Source organism: Struthio camelus, chromosome 2 (genome assembly GCF_040807025.1).
Source record: "Struthio camelus isolate bStrCam1 chromosome 2, bStrCam1.hap1, whole genome shotgun sequence".
NCBI classification, from domain to species: Eukaryota; Metazoa; Chordata; class Aves; order Struthioniformes; family Struthionidae; genus Struthio; species Struthio camelus.
In genome coordinates, this window is record NC_090943.1 from 69097877 (window position 1) to 69111733 (window position 13857).

Sequence of the window (13857 nt, forward strand, 5' to 3'; positions counted from 1 at the left end):
CCACAAACATGTCAAATAAAGTTACACAGCACTACAGAAACCACTACATACAAACAAACCTACATGCTAAATGTGAATAAGCTAATCAAAATTTTGACAAGCATTTTGATTACACAAAGATTTGGTACACTACAGGTTTACATTACAATAATTTTCATACAAGTCTCCCTCAAAATGTCAGTTTAAAAAACATCATTTGTCCTCTAGCCTTTAAATTTGTCCAGAATGTTATTTCCAATAACTTTTCATGCTTTTTTGTAGGCCCAACACTTAAGTTGTTGACAGATGCCTTTGAAGAGTTAATCATCCTTAACTTTAGTAAAGTCTGAGCGAGAATAAAAATGCCTCACACAGGCAAACTTCCACTATCTAACTTTTCTTAGAACTCACTAATTGGGAAAGACAGAATGTCACTGCAAATTAATGCACCTTCTTTCACTTTGAGCACCTGAGTTGAATCTAATCTACACAGAAGTGACTAAAAATCAATCTAATCTGACAGTGGTGAAATTATTAGGTATAATTACATGCATTGTCAGATCCTTAGGTGGAAAAGAGTTCTTAGGACCTTTCAGAAGAGGAATTTTAAAAATAGGGTTTTTTTTAAAATCAAAATAATACAGACCACATTTGCTCTCAATCATAAAAGATGAAAGGTGGTAAAGACAATGACATTTTCTATTCTTATTATTAGCACTTAGTACTTGCTACAGGAAACAACACCCCCCTCCCCCCCCATGCTAGAAGTGAGTTGGAGGAAGGAAGGAATTGGGGGTGGGGAAAAATCTTGAAAAGTACTCAGATACAACATTTTTAATTAAACAAAAACATGCATTACCTTTTAATGATGGACTCCTCTTCATTAACAGAGCAAAAATGTTAATTGCTCATACAATGAGATCATTTGCAAAATTCTTTAACTGCAAAGGACTGCATATATCCACCTAATGCATGCAAGTAAATTCAGACTTTTGACCAAGTCAGAGCAATTGCCACGACCAGGAAAGCATAACTGACTTGAAGTTACTTTCTCTCTTCCCTGTTACTCCAGTTTGCTGAGCCACCTTCAAACACAACTCAGGAAATAAAAATGACACCACAACAGGTTGACATTCCTACTTTTTTCAATAATTTCAGCAGTAATATAACACTAGATGGTATTGAAAAAGAATCTAGTTTTAATATTAATCATGCATATTGAAAAGCTTCACATGCATTTGCAAATCTTTTTTACTGCATAACATGATATGCTCAACAGCACATTGTTAACAAAGTTCTTCAAAATCTTTCTTCAAGTGGTACAATGCATTCATTTATAATTACAGTATTCCAAACAGTGAAGACATGGACGATGAAGTCATTCTATTACAAACATTAAAAAGCATACCAAACCTATGGGTCAGAACAGTAGCACCAGGATGAAATTAGCAAATTTGTATTTGGTGAAGAGAATATAGGTTCTCATATGAGAAAGAACTGCATTGTTCACTACTAATGCCTTTTTTTTTTTTCTTAAAGAAGATGGACAATGGAGATCCAGTTGATACAGTCTATTTGGTTTTCCGAGAGGCTTCAGGAAACTAAGCACCTTTCAAGAAACAACAAAGGAGGATATAACCTCCTAATAGCATTAGGAAAGTAAACAGTCTTCACAGAGATCTGTGCTGGGACTCGTGTTGCTCACTGTATTTATAAACAAACTAGAAAAGGGGTAAGTAGCAAGGTTAAAAAGTTGCTAATGCTACTTTGCTATTTAGGGTAAAGAAGATTGGGGCTCTTAATGAAAAACTAGATATGGACCTTATGAGACTTAGTAAATAGGCAATAAACCCGTACAGGAAGTTCAACATAGATAAATGTCAAAAGATACACAGGAGAATAAAACTATGCTAATTTCACATATACAATGAACTGACCAGTATTACTCTGAGATTGCTACCTAGAGGTCATGACAGACCGATGACAAAAATAAGCTCAGTGCATAAAAGCAGTCAAAAAAGATAAATCAATTATTAGAAAAGGAATTGAGAATAAAACAGAGAACATTGCCTTGCCATTGTATAGAGTTATGGAGTGCCTACATCTTAAATACTGTGTACAGTTTTTTCCCTTCCACCTCAAAGGAGGCACAATAGAGCTGAAAATGTTCCAACAGGAGCAACAAGAAGGATCCAAGGATCTTCTTCTAGATAATGAATAAGTAAGGTAGAACTCCTCTGTTTAGAAAAAGACATTTAAGGTTGGATATGGTAAAGCTCTATAAAACCCTCAGCTCTCATGGGTCGGGGGGCCTCAGACAAGTTCAAGGAGACACAGAATGGGAATCTACTAAGAGTTAAAGCACACAGAAACCCACATACAGCTCAAGAAATGCTTTAGCCACAAACGGATATAGACTGGGAGAATACTGAGGGCAAGTATCACATATGGTTGCCCTGTTCATATCGCCTTGCCTGCACATCTGCTTTTGGCCGCCATTAAAGATGGAACACTGGGTTAAACAGTCAGATCCTGAAAGGCCAGTCTTACATACATACTTCTATGTCACATGACCTGCATTTTTTAGAATAATGACTTCCAAGGATCAACAGACCAGGCACTTAAAAAAAAAAAAAAAATCACTGTCTGTAAAAATAAAGCATAGACCTGGTACTTGTCTATACATTTTTTTCATCTTTTCTCTAAATTCTAATCTTATCCTTCAACCACAAGCCCCTCTTGGCTTGGTATTATCTGCAAATTTAAAATTTTTGTCTATTCCATAATCTGGTTTGCATAGTAGCAACTCAGCAGACCCTCACAGAACAACAGTGGTATGGGACTAGGTACAATCTCAATAGCTTTGCAGCTACCATAGAGTAGCTTCATCTAGCACTTGCATTCCTACTCTGCATCTTTTTTTTTGGGGGGGGGGAAGGGGGGGAAGTGCGATTGACAAATAACTACCAAAATCAAGATGTTACCAAGAAGATATCACGTTTCCCCCACTTTACATCTTCATTTTTTGTTTGTTTTTTCTTTTTTCTGACATTGAGAAAATAATAAACATAGCAAACAACATTCATGTACTGCTTAATAACTTAGGGATATTGCTGGCATTAGCTTACTTAAATTTATATCCTAATTGCAATAAAAATGCCACAGCCTTAATATACAAGCAACTGAAAAAGTACTGTAACAATGGCAGACTTGCTCTAACAAGCAGAAATGCATGAGCTAATCTATGAGCAATTTTTCCAGTGACTTGAACCTCTGTTTTGTTAATGAACTCCAGGGGACACCTCTGTTCCTGTGAATTATTCTTCAGAATTATTAATAAATTGATTGTATGTATATGTTAAGTCTCTAGATTGCTTGCAAACTATTCACCATCCCGTCAGAATCTTATGTTCATAAATCGGATTACTTATTCATTTAATCCACATTTTCTCAGTTTACAAACCAACAGGGTTTTCAAGGTGGTTACTGCATTAAAAATTATGCAAATGATTATCATGACATTTTTATCTTTCTCAGCTGAGTATTTCAGAAATCAAGAGCTTGTTCACATGAATAAGTGCAGAAAATATTCATCAGAATCTGAATGCAAACTAAATAGGGAAATCCTTAACCAATTTTCACTCTGAGAAAGATAAGATTAACCTCATATAATAAATTAACTCATAAATCCTTTGAAATAGTGGGTAAATACATTAAACATTACACATCCAGGATAGAAAGAATACATTAATAAAACAATGGCAAGTTTCATCATTTCACAGCCTAAGCAAACAGAATACTGTTTAAAATCAAAGTCAGATATGACATCAGCATTTTTTCCAGTGTAGAACTCTATTTTATCATATTAAAATCTATATTAACTATAACCTTTTGTTTTAGATTTATCTGGTCTATACAATATTTTGGTTAAACTTGCTAGACAAAGCACGTATACAATTTTTGGTTAGAAGTCTAGACTTTTAAAAATTTTTGAATCTCCTCTTACTGCTTGTAGTGTTTTTGATGTACCAAATTCATCAACCTTTAAAATAAACTTAGAGAAGGACAGACTACTAGGAAAATTGCACAAAAGATTTCTAAAGAAACTGTTTCCCTTTTTTGTTACTAACGTCTTAAAACGGTGTTTTCAAAGCTCCTATCAGGAAGATCGTATTGAGAGTTACATATTTGATGTATACAGTAAAAAGGCCTTTAATATTACAAAAGTAGTCTCCTTAATCCAAAGGTCAAATATCTCTTTTAAAGGAATTCAGCATCATATGTAAACAAAGCTAGTGCAGCGCCTGCAGCCGCAAATTGCAGGGAACAAATGCAAATCAGAAGAGTTAACACTGCAGGCTCTGAAAAGTCATCAAAGCCTCCAAGTACTTTTAAAGACTAATGCGCAAAATGCCACAAGATCTCACAAGCTACCCTGCAGGAATCCCTGCTTTTTACCTGATAGAGTGGTGAAGCTAAGAACTTCAATCTTTTCTTTTTTCAGAACCTCTATAAAAATGCAGAGAACACTGAGTCAACATGTACACAATTAAAAAGAAGAGGTGTTTTTAAATGCCTCTTTAAACAATTACAATTCAGAAGCTATAGCACAGCCTGCAGCTGTGTAATGCCACTGACAATGGACAAATTAACAGAAAGAAGTTGTCCGATACTGTTGCCAGGATATTGTAATCCTATGAAGTAACTATGTAACAGTCAACAGTAGGCCTCTCTCAACAGCAAAAGCTTCTTAGATACTAAGTTCAATTTTAAATAACTTTTTGTTATGTAGTAGGTATTATCTCCGCTCTGCAGACACAGAAACAAACGCAGAAAGAGGCTACAGTAGAATTTTAAAACATCCATTTTCAATTCAGCGCTATTCTGTGTTTATACAAAAGTACTATGCATGTTCTCTAGCACCATTTTAGACACCTACTAATTTTATAAACTGCAGCACGGTCAATGAGTGAAAGTACAAACAATTTCATTTTAAAACCCTCCTTCTAGTAATAAAAAAGTCAGAACAGTGGGGATGTTGAAATCTAAACAAGCAGGTGTGATTTAAATTAAGTAGTGAGAAAGACTTAATTTCAAAGCACGGAACAGAATAAATTCACAATTGCAGACCGGCCTTTCCTTTTGACAGAGTAGATAGTACCAGCATACTTGGTCTGAAAAGATCAAAGGCGTTTGCTCCCACACAGACTGAACGTGGCAGTAAGAGGGCATCCCATCGCAATCAGCCACTCCACTTGGCCGAGTTCTCTAGTACCCATAGAAACAGAGCTGGCACACACTCTACTCGCTACAGAGTGAAGCTACGACCGGGACTATGGCAGAAAGCAAACAGCTTTGACGAAGCTTGTTACACAAACAGTATCTTTCCATGGATCTTGTCCATCAGCTGTCTCTGCACCTCCAGATACACACCGATAATTATAATCATAGGACATCCTTATCCAGTTAAGTCTGTCCTTGCTTTCCCTGCAGCCTATAGCACAGCCATTTGGTGTGCTGTAGGAGATGGGTGTAGCATAGTAGCCTGTGCTTCTGCAGTAGAAGGTAGAGCCCTCCTAGGTCCCTATCACATCTCTCCTTCTTGATTTGATCTCTACTGATGATTATCTATTAAGTACAGAAACAGCCTGCACACAAGCCAGAAAGACTAGAGACTGACTTTAGAGGCCTTCCTAGACCCCTAGATACCCCTTCTGCTTGCCAGTGGGGTATCAAACACGCAGCAGGGAGGCCAAGGGCTGACCACGTGTGTGGACGATCAGCAGCACACCAAGCTGAGCCAGCAAGGCTCCTGTTGGAGCCTGGGGTGACTTCACTAGTAAAAAAACTGTTTGCACAGCCAAAGCCTCTGCATCTGCTCGCTCAGGCTACTTGATCTCCTCCGTCCTTCTTCACCACTGTGAGCCTCAGTCCTGCCAAGCCCGAGTGAGTCTGCATTTACTATGTCCGGGATGTCTGTGGTGCTCGCTTCCGGTTTTCTTTGTACTCCTGCTTTGTACTCCTGCACTCTTGCCCCTTTTTCTTGCTGTGTTTCTAAATATTTTCTTCTCTCACCACTTTTTCCTTCCAATAAAGAAAAAAAACCTAAATTATCCAATCATGAGACAACATCATCCTTCGAAGGCCTCAACAGCTCATACTGGAGACATTCCCTCTGCATGATGAGAAAACTGTTAGTATTCAATTTTCATCAAGTCAAAGGGAAAACAGAAATAACAACAAAAATAAATACCTGCCTCAAATTCGAGCTACCAGCTTGAGAGCTTCTTCCCCAGTTCAGGAGTCTCTGAGGTCCTTATGCATTTTTCTTCCCATGTTATTGTGAAAAGTACAAGGAACCTTCCGAGTTCACTGACACTGTTATTAATGGATGGTTGGGTAACTGCTCATAGCAAAGAGCATGCAGGGTTAATGCTGAGCTGTATTTAATTTTCTTAGGGAAGCAACATTTAAAAAGCAGACCTTGCAGTAGGAGCGAGTGAAACAGGGTTCACCATGAGCCTGGTTAAAAATGAACAGCAGGAAGAGCCAAATCACACTGAGGCCAAACTAGCAATTGCAATTTGCACTTCTTCAGGCAAGCCCTCTTCTCTATGGCAAAGAAACTACCCATTTAAGTTCGTAATAGGAACCTGGAAGGAAGGAAGATATATATTTCACTTACTCACCAGAACAGTACCTCTTCATTTTTCGCAGGGCTGGGTGTGAGCAGCTATTCAAGGACTGGGGAGAAGGCAACCTGCCTTGCAATTCTAGAGCCTTACTAGAGCCCCTTCCACATCCATAATTCAATTATTCATCCCCTCTGGACATTCTCATTGTTTACATTGCCATTATGGCTATTTTCCAATGAGTTGTAGGCCTTCTGGGACTTTACAGTATTTGGTACCTTGTAAAATTTCATTGTACTCATTATCGCTACAATACATATAAGGCCTTTTGATTTTGTTGTCAGTAAACTGATTGATAAAAACGGGTACAGATAAGAAAATGCCATGCTGAGCACTGTTTATAAACTTTCAATGATATAGCACATGAACTCCCTACATGATTCACGTGCAACATCTACTCTACAGTAGAATTATAGATACTCAACTCCCAGTGAAACATTCCCATGACAGCGTATGCTTCCTTTTTAATTGGGCATGCCTGGGAACTGAGCACAGAGCATGTGTGTGGGAAAGAGATGAGTGAGTCCCAGCCCTGGGAATGAGAAAAGGCTGACTGAGACAAGAACAATGCTCTGAGCATACAGTAAAGCAAATTTGGCTTTACCAGGGGATATAACTCCCCTGCAATTCTCATTGCCCCAGCTAATTTCAAACTCGGGTCACCATTCTGAGCACGTGATAAGAGGCTGTCATTTGAAGAGAGAAGAAACACAAACTGCATGGCATACATCAGCCTAAAACTATCACAAAGAACAAGGGCAAATGCAATAACTTCTACCAGTCTACTCTGCAATGCTGCTGGTACACTCACAGACAGAAAGGTAGCAGCTACACTTGGGAAGAAGAGGAGACTTGGATGTTTGTACAAGGCCTTGGTTACGCTCCCAGAAAGCGAATCCTGTCCTGCTTTTCTGCTATATACACAGGTGCCTGGAACACAGCCTGGAAGTCCAGGCTTTTGTCTTCAGCTCTCTCTCAGGCCACCTTCAAAGCTTTTGTTTTACACAGCACTGCCTGGTACCCCTGCTGTGACCAAGCTCAGTTCTCATTATAGCACTGTCTATAAATCTGACCTAATTTTTATGCCTGAATATCAGCTTCTTGGACCTCTGCCTCTCTCTACAAGACATGCACTGGGACAGGGTCTCATACAGCTGCAGCTAGAAACCTAACAATCAGGCACTGCATGAAGACAGCTAAAAAAATGTGGTAATAAATCGACTAGTATGTTGATTGCAAGCATATGCAGGCACAAGGAAGCAAAAAACAGTTCCATCGGCCATCAAGGAGCCTTGAGAGCAGTCTCTAACACAGTATCACCATGAACTAGTTCTCCAGAGCACAGGACAAAACAGCATAGACAGCAAGAGGACTGCCAAAATACTTTGTATCGTAGTCCTAATCACCTCACGTACAGTCTGATGTATTTGCTCCAGTGCAAAATTATTCCCAATTCCAAAAACGACGAAAATCTCTAGACCAATTCACTAGCCATGTCAACACAGCGTGTTGAACCACTTGCCTTTTATCAGTTTGAATTCCCCATAAAGATATTCACTACCAATTATGAGGAAACTTTAATCACAATGATAACGCAATTTGCACTTAGAAAGATTATACAGTTAAAACGTGGAGAGTAACATGGAAGACCTGTTGGTAGGACTCTTGGATCTCATGTTCTTAGAAGGGGAAGAAATAATTAAAAATGGCTGTGTGTTTTGTCCAGACAACTAACATTAATTGGAAAAGCCAATACATTTTAAACACCTAAGGCCCTTCTCTTGGTCTAACAATGTTTTCCATAAACTTTATTTCACTTTGAGCAGACTTAAGACAGTAACTGCACGCAAAAGCACAGCCTTGTTCTCCAAAGCACAAATTACGCTTGGGCCAGGTTCTCCCCCTCCCCCACAACTACAGCTTGCATTCCGTCAGGCCTTACACTGCCTTTTACCTCAAGATTAAAACACTTCCCTAGTTACTGCACACCGCAGCACTCTCAAGTCTTTGCAATACATGGGGCACAACCATAGTTTGCTTTCCAACACCGCACGCTTAATACTTCCTACAGTTAGCCAACGTACAGCTAGCCACGTTTCACAGCCTCCCACTCATACGGGCCTTTGGCTGAGCTCAGAGCGAGGCAAGATACGCACTGACGAACTCCCCTCACGGACCCCCTCTCCCTCCACGGCCGCTCCTCAGAGAAAGCGTAGACAACCACAGAGCAGAGCGCGGAGAAAGCACGCTGCTTCCTGTCAGAGTCACTCCGGCTGCTAAAACGCCAGCCTCACGCCCCCATGGCGGAAGCCTTCACAATCCACGGCCAAACCACCATAACCCCCTCCAGTCCCCCCTCCAAGGCACCCCCGGGGCCTCCTCCCGCCGGCCCGCCCCCGCTCCCTGCCAACGCCCGCTCCGCGGCGGCCACCGCGCTGCCTACTGCGCATGCCCACTAACAGCCTCCGCGGCGGCGCACCGCGACACCCGGCAGCTGCCACGGCGGTACTGCGCATGCGCGGGAACGGCCGGCCGGAGGGGGAAGGGCCCTCTCTCCTGGTGCCGCCCCGGCGGCATCCCCAGCCCAGGCACAGGGGGGCCGCGGGGGAGATGGCGAGTCTGATCCCTGCAGCGGCCTCTTCTCCTGCCGGCGCCCCATCCCGTAGCAAGAAGCGCCCGGCGAGCCCTGGCACCGGCAGTGGCCCCACCAAGAAAAAGAAACTGACAGCGCTGGGCGGCTCCCAGGTAATGGCCTCAGGGCGACTGGCGCGCATGCGCGAGGCGCTCTTTCCCCTCCCCCCCGCCGGCGCCCAGTACCGCGCGCATGCGCCCGGGGAGGGCGGTTGGGAACGTTAACGGTCCCGGCCCTTTATCCCGCTCCTTCCCCCCCCCCCCTCCTCCCCCCCAGTCCCGTGTACAGTCCCGCCTGGTCCCCGGCCAGGCGAGAAGCTTTCGTTTGGGGAAGCGCCATGGGCGGGCTGGCCGCTCGGGTATCTGTCCCTGAATCTCGGTCAGCGGACTTACTTTGTGTTGGTCTGATAGTTTCTCTCGAGGCATCCTGAACGTTTTGTTTGAGGCCCCTCTTCCATTCTCCTGCAGAGCGGAGGCTGCGTATATAGCTAAAAGGATAACGTACTTCTCATGCATGCTCAGGCTGTTGTGTAACTTAAGGAGCAAAGCTTAACCTAGATTCAATAAAAGCTGTGTTTAAAATCACTAACAGCTGGCCTTACATGTGCTGACTCTTCCTCATCAAACTCTAATAGTGTTGCCCCTTTTTTTCCCTATGCTTGTCTTTAGTAGCTTGATTTGTAATTTAGATTATGTTAAATGATGGCACACTAGAATCCTGTATTTACACCTACGTACACAGACCTCTGGTTTGTACATGATGATGGTTGTAATTCGAGGTAGTTGGTCTGTCAGAGAGGAGGGATGAGCACAACTCATCATCTGCTAGGGCTGTTCTGTGATGCTCAAATATTGCTTTGCATTACAGCCCTCTTCTCTTGAGCTAGGTGGACATAAGAGTTAAATGAGAAATGAGGATGAAACCTCGGAGCTTGATTTTTGGGGAACAGGATCAAGGAGGAGGGGAATTAATGTAAATTTATTCTTGCCTCCTACCTCCAGTAGCACTAGCTAGCGCAGCCTTCGTTTCTGCGTTGTGCGACATAACCACGCCGCTCCACAGACAGACCTCATCCCAAACTGTGATGACATCTGCCCCTTGATCACGATGTAGCAGCCCATGCTGCAAAACTAAGCTCTCAGCAGAGAGGCCAGTGGATCATACAGAAGAAGTTCCTGAAGTGCTTGTATGATGTCTGTTATAGACTTTAGATGCGGTATGTTTCGGACTACTTTTAGAAGGATTTTGATAGCTGAAGTGGTCAAAATTGAATGCTAGAAAAAAATGGTTATGTTTTTTTCCCTAGAAATGTTTCTTCTCCACAATTTTTCATGAATTGTAATGGTAACACAGCTGCAAAGTAGGCACTACTGCCAGTTAGGTTGCTTATTTTCACGTGAGCTACCAGATCCAGAGGAACGTTTCTGTATTTTTCAGCAGATCTTCTTTCCAGACAATGGAAAGCCACTGTGCACATGCCAGGGTGCAGACACAAACTCTTCCTCATTATGAATGATGCGCTTGTAACTCTTGTGTTCACCCTGTGGCATTTACATAGTTTCTTTTCCTTTTCTGATGGGCTTATCCCTAGGAGAGGGAGTATGAACCATGGTGATTAATGTAGCTAACAAACTGCATTGCAACTGTGAAAAATTACTGCCTGGCCTGATCACATTTGACAACTATTTTCAAGGTCTGCTAGGGATAACAGTCTGGATTTCCAGCATGGAATGGACTACCATATGTGTATATATGTGTGTGAGATATATATACACACACATTTTATATATATAAATATATATATATATAAAAAATACTTCTCCAAACCTTTAAACGCCCAAAGTGTTTTCTACAGTTCATATCAAACTTAATTCCATTGACATCTTTGAATACTATTAGACAATCCATGATTTCCTATCCAAATTGGGTTTTGGTAGTGTGTGGTAAACAGCTTTTGCATTTCTTCACACAAGTAATTTCAGTGGAGAAAGGAGTAATTTCTCAACATTAGTCAGCATATACATCCATTGTCTTCAGCAGTGTAGACCAATTAAAAAAAAAAAAGAAGACTCAGAAAATGTGTAATCAGAGGAGTGGGAGAAGAAACAGCTCATTGATCTTCTAGCTATCACACTCCGTGGCACTGACTAGCTGTGGAGCAAGCTAGTTTAAACAGAGGTGAAATGGGGGCTTTGCATATATTGAGTTAGAAATATTGATCATTGGGCACGTTCTTCTGCAATACCTCTTTCAATCTGTAATCTCCAAAAGTCCTTTTATAGGCCTTAGCTAATTGCTGAGTAATACATGTCTTTTGGATAAGGTAGCCTGGGACACAATGAAACACTGAAATAATTCCAGTCTGCCAACCTATTCAGAGTATAGCCAGTCAACAAGCGCTTACTGCTCTATCTTATAATTTATCTAATCTTTAAGTGGCTCAGCCAATCAGGAACTAGTTCATCCATAAACTTTTTAATACTTTTTCTAAATATATTATGTATTGACTATCCAATCAGTGTGGGATTTTTTTTTCAACTCCAGATTAGCAGCACTCTCCATCTGGCAGTCTGATAGGTACATGCCTTTTATATGTGCCACTTTCAGCACAGGTTTTGAGGTAACACTTGTTACTCTTCTCACTGTTCGCTTTCCTAATTAACCTCTTTGATCTTATTTTTTATAGCCTTTTACAGTCTGCTTGCAGCCTTTTATAAGCCAAATACATCTTGCCATAGCTCAGTATGGAATAGTTTCTATTTTAAAGAAACTGACATTGTGAAACAGATGGAGAAATAGCTAGTTATTTCCTTGGTTAATTAGCAAGGTAAGGGGAGGTAAGAGGACCTCTTCCAAGAGGTTTACAATTATTTGCAGGGTCAACTGAGGGTTTGGGGCCCAGTCTTCTAACATACTGTACCTAACACACTTTTGGCTGTTATATTAACTGATAAGTTCTGCTGAGAAACTTGTGCCTGGCCTACTCCAAAGTATACTTCACATTGTGCCAACTTTGAGCATTCCCACATTTCCCACAAAATTCCATCACCATGAAATTAAACAAAAAGTTCTTCTTGTCACATCTACAAATCGCAGTATCTTGTTTTTCTTTTGCAAGATTTATTTCACAAGTAGCTATTACAGTGCTTGTACTGAAAGGAAGGCTGGTCTGGTAGAACTGTAGATTTCAAAGGATCACTAAAAATGTGGGCTTTTTGTATAACAAATTCACTTCAATATAGTGATGTAATCGACTAGTTTGAGCCACTGTTTGTATCCTGCAAGGCACTCCCAGTATCACACAACATACAGACTTTTTTAAACCCGATTATGATTATCTTTCTCCAATACATGGTCTAGCATGTTGAACTGTGACTTTCTTTGACATACATTTCGAAAGCAGTAATAAAAAGCATTCTTCACAGTTCGTATGAGTTACTGACCCAAAGGCATTGAATCGTGTTTATTTTGGAAGAGCATGGCACATACGACTTGTTGGTCACGTCTATGCAAGGAGACACACTCTTTTTGGATATAATGCCTGCATTTACCAAATGTAACATTAAAAGTGCTTTTATAGGAAAGCATGATTGCAGATTGATTACATCACTTTTATTAGCCTTACACAACGCTGTTTTGTGGTTGATACAGCGCCATTCAGTTAGCTTCCTTGCCTACTCTTTCCATTTAATAGCTGGTGTGCTGCTTCAGCTTCATCACTGGCAGACGTAACGGAAGCTCGAGTGCAGACTTGTCTCCAGGTCTCATCTTTTTAATTACTGTCGCATATTCTGGGATAGAATAAGTTGTGGACAAAGATCTTAAAACGCCACTAGTTCCTCTACCTTAACATTCACATCTTTATTTTTATGGATTGTTACAGCAACAGGAAGCTTTCAAAAAAAGTGTATTCTACATCAACATGTAGTTGACGGAACAAAATGCTTGCCCGCTAGGGCTAGCAACCTCAAAAGACAAAATTTGCGGTGTAGATAAGAGAACGATTAAAAAAAAAAGTTTGATTTTGTCAAAGCACAATTAAAGAGAGAAAAAGTGCTGAATATTACGGTAAATGCATCTTTATGTTCTTTGCGAAGCAACTTGAGACATGAGAGATGAAATATGAATAAATAGCTCATTTTGAGAATTACATCATGGTTCATCTTACTTTTTGAATTGATGGAAAACACAGTAAACTACAGAAATACAGGGCAAATGCTTTGTTTCCTCTCTCTCCATTCTTATTGCAGCAGCAGGTCTTGATACAATTTAGAAAATAAAGACTGAACTTCCTCCTCTGCCAAGTTTCAGTGGTATTTAAGAGTAATTTACTTAAACTATTTAAATATATTGATTTTATCTCCAACGATGAATATTGCAGCAGTACTACTGGGAACCTTCATTTTATATAACTGGCTCTCAGGTGCATATTTGATGCTTGCTGGGTTTGTTTGTTTGTTTGTTTGTTTTTACATTCTATGCTCAAAAGCAGAAGTTATACAACAGTATTAGAAAATACAAAGGTCAAAATGGTTTAAAATTATTGTCCTCTTA

At 40.6% G+C, this 13857-nt stretch overlaps 1 protein-coding gene across 1 annotated transcript in view; it reads left to right on the forward strand.

The window, feature by feature from the left end:
- The first annotated feature begins 9103 nt into the window (after positions 1-9103).
- INO80C (INO80 complex subunit C) overlaps positions 9104-13857 on the forward strand; it is a 34875-nt gene continuing 30121 nt past the window's right edge. Inside the window, exon 1 of the mRNA XM_068936187.1 lies at positions 9104-9416. Coding sequence (XP_068792288.1) covers positions 9120-9416 — 297 coding nt within the window. The 5' untranslated portion in view covers positions 9104-9119. The remainder of the gene's footprint in view (positions 9417-13857) is intronic.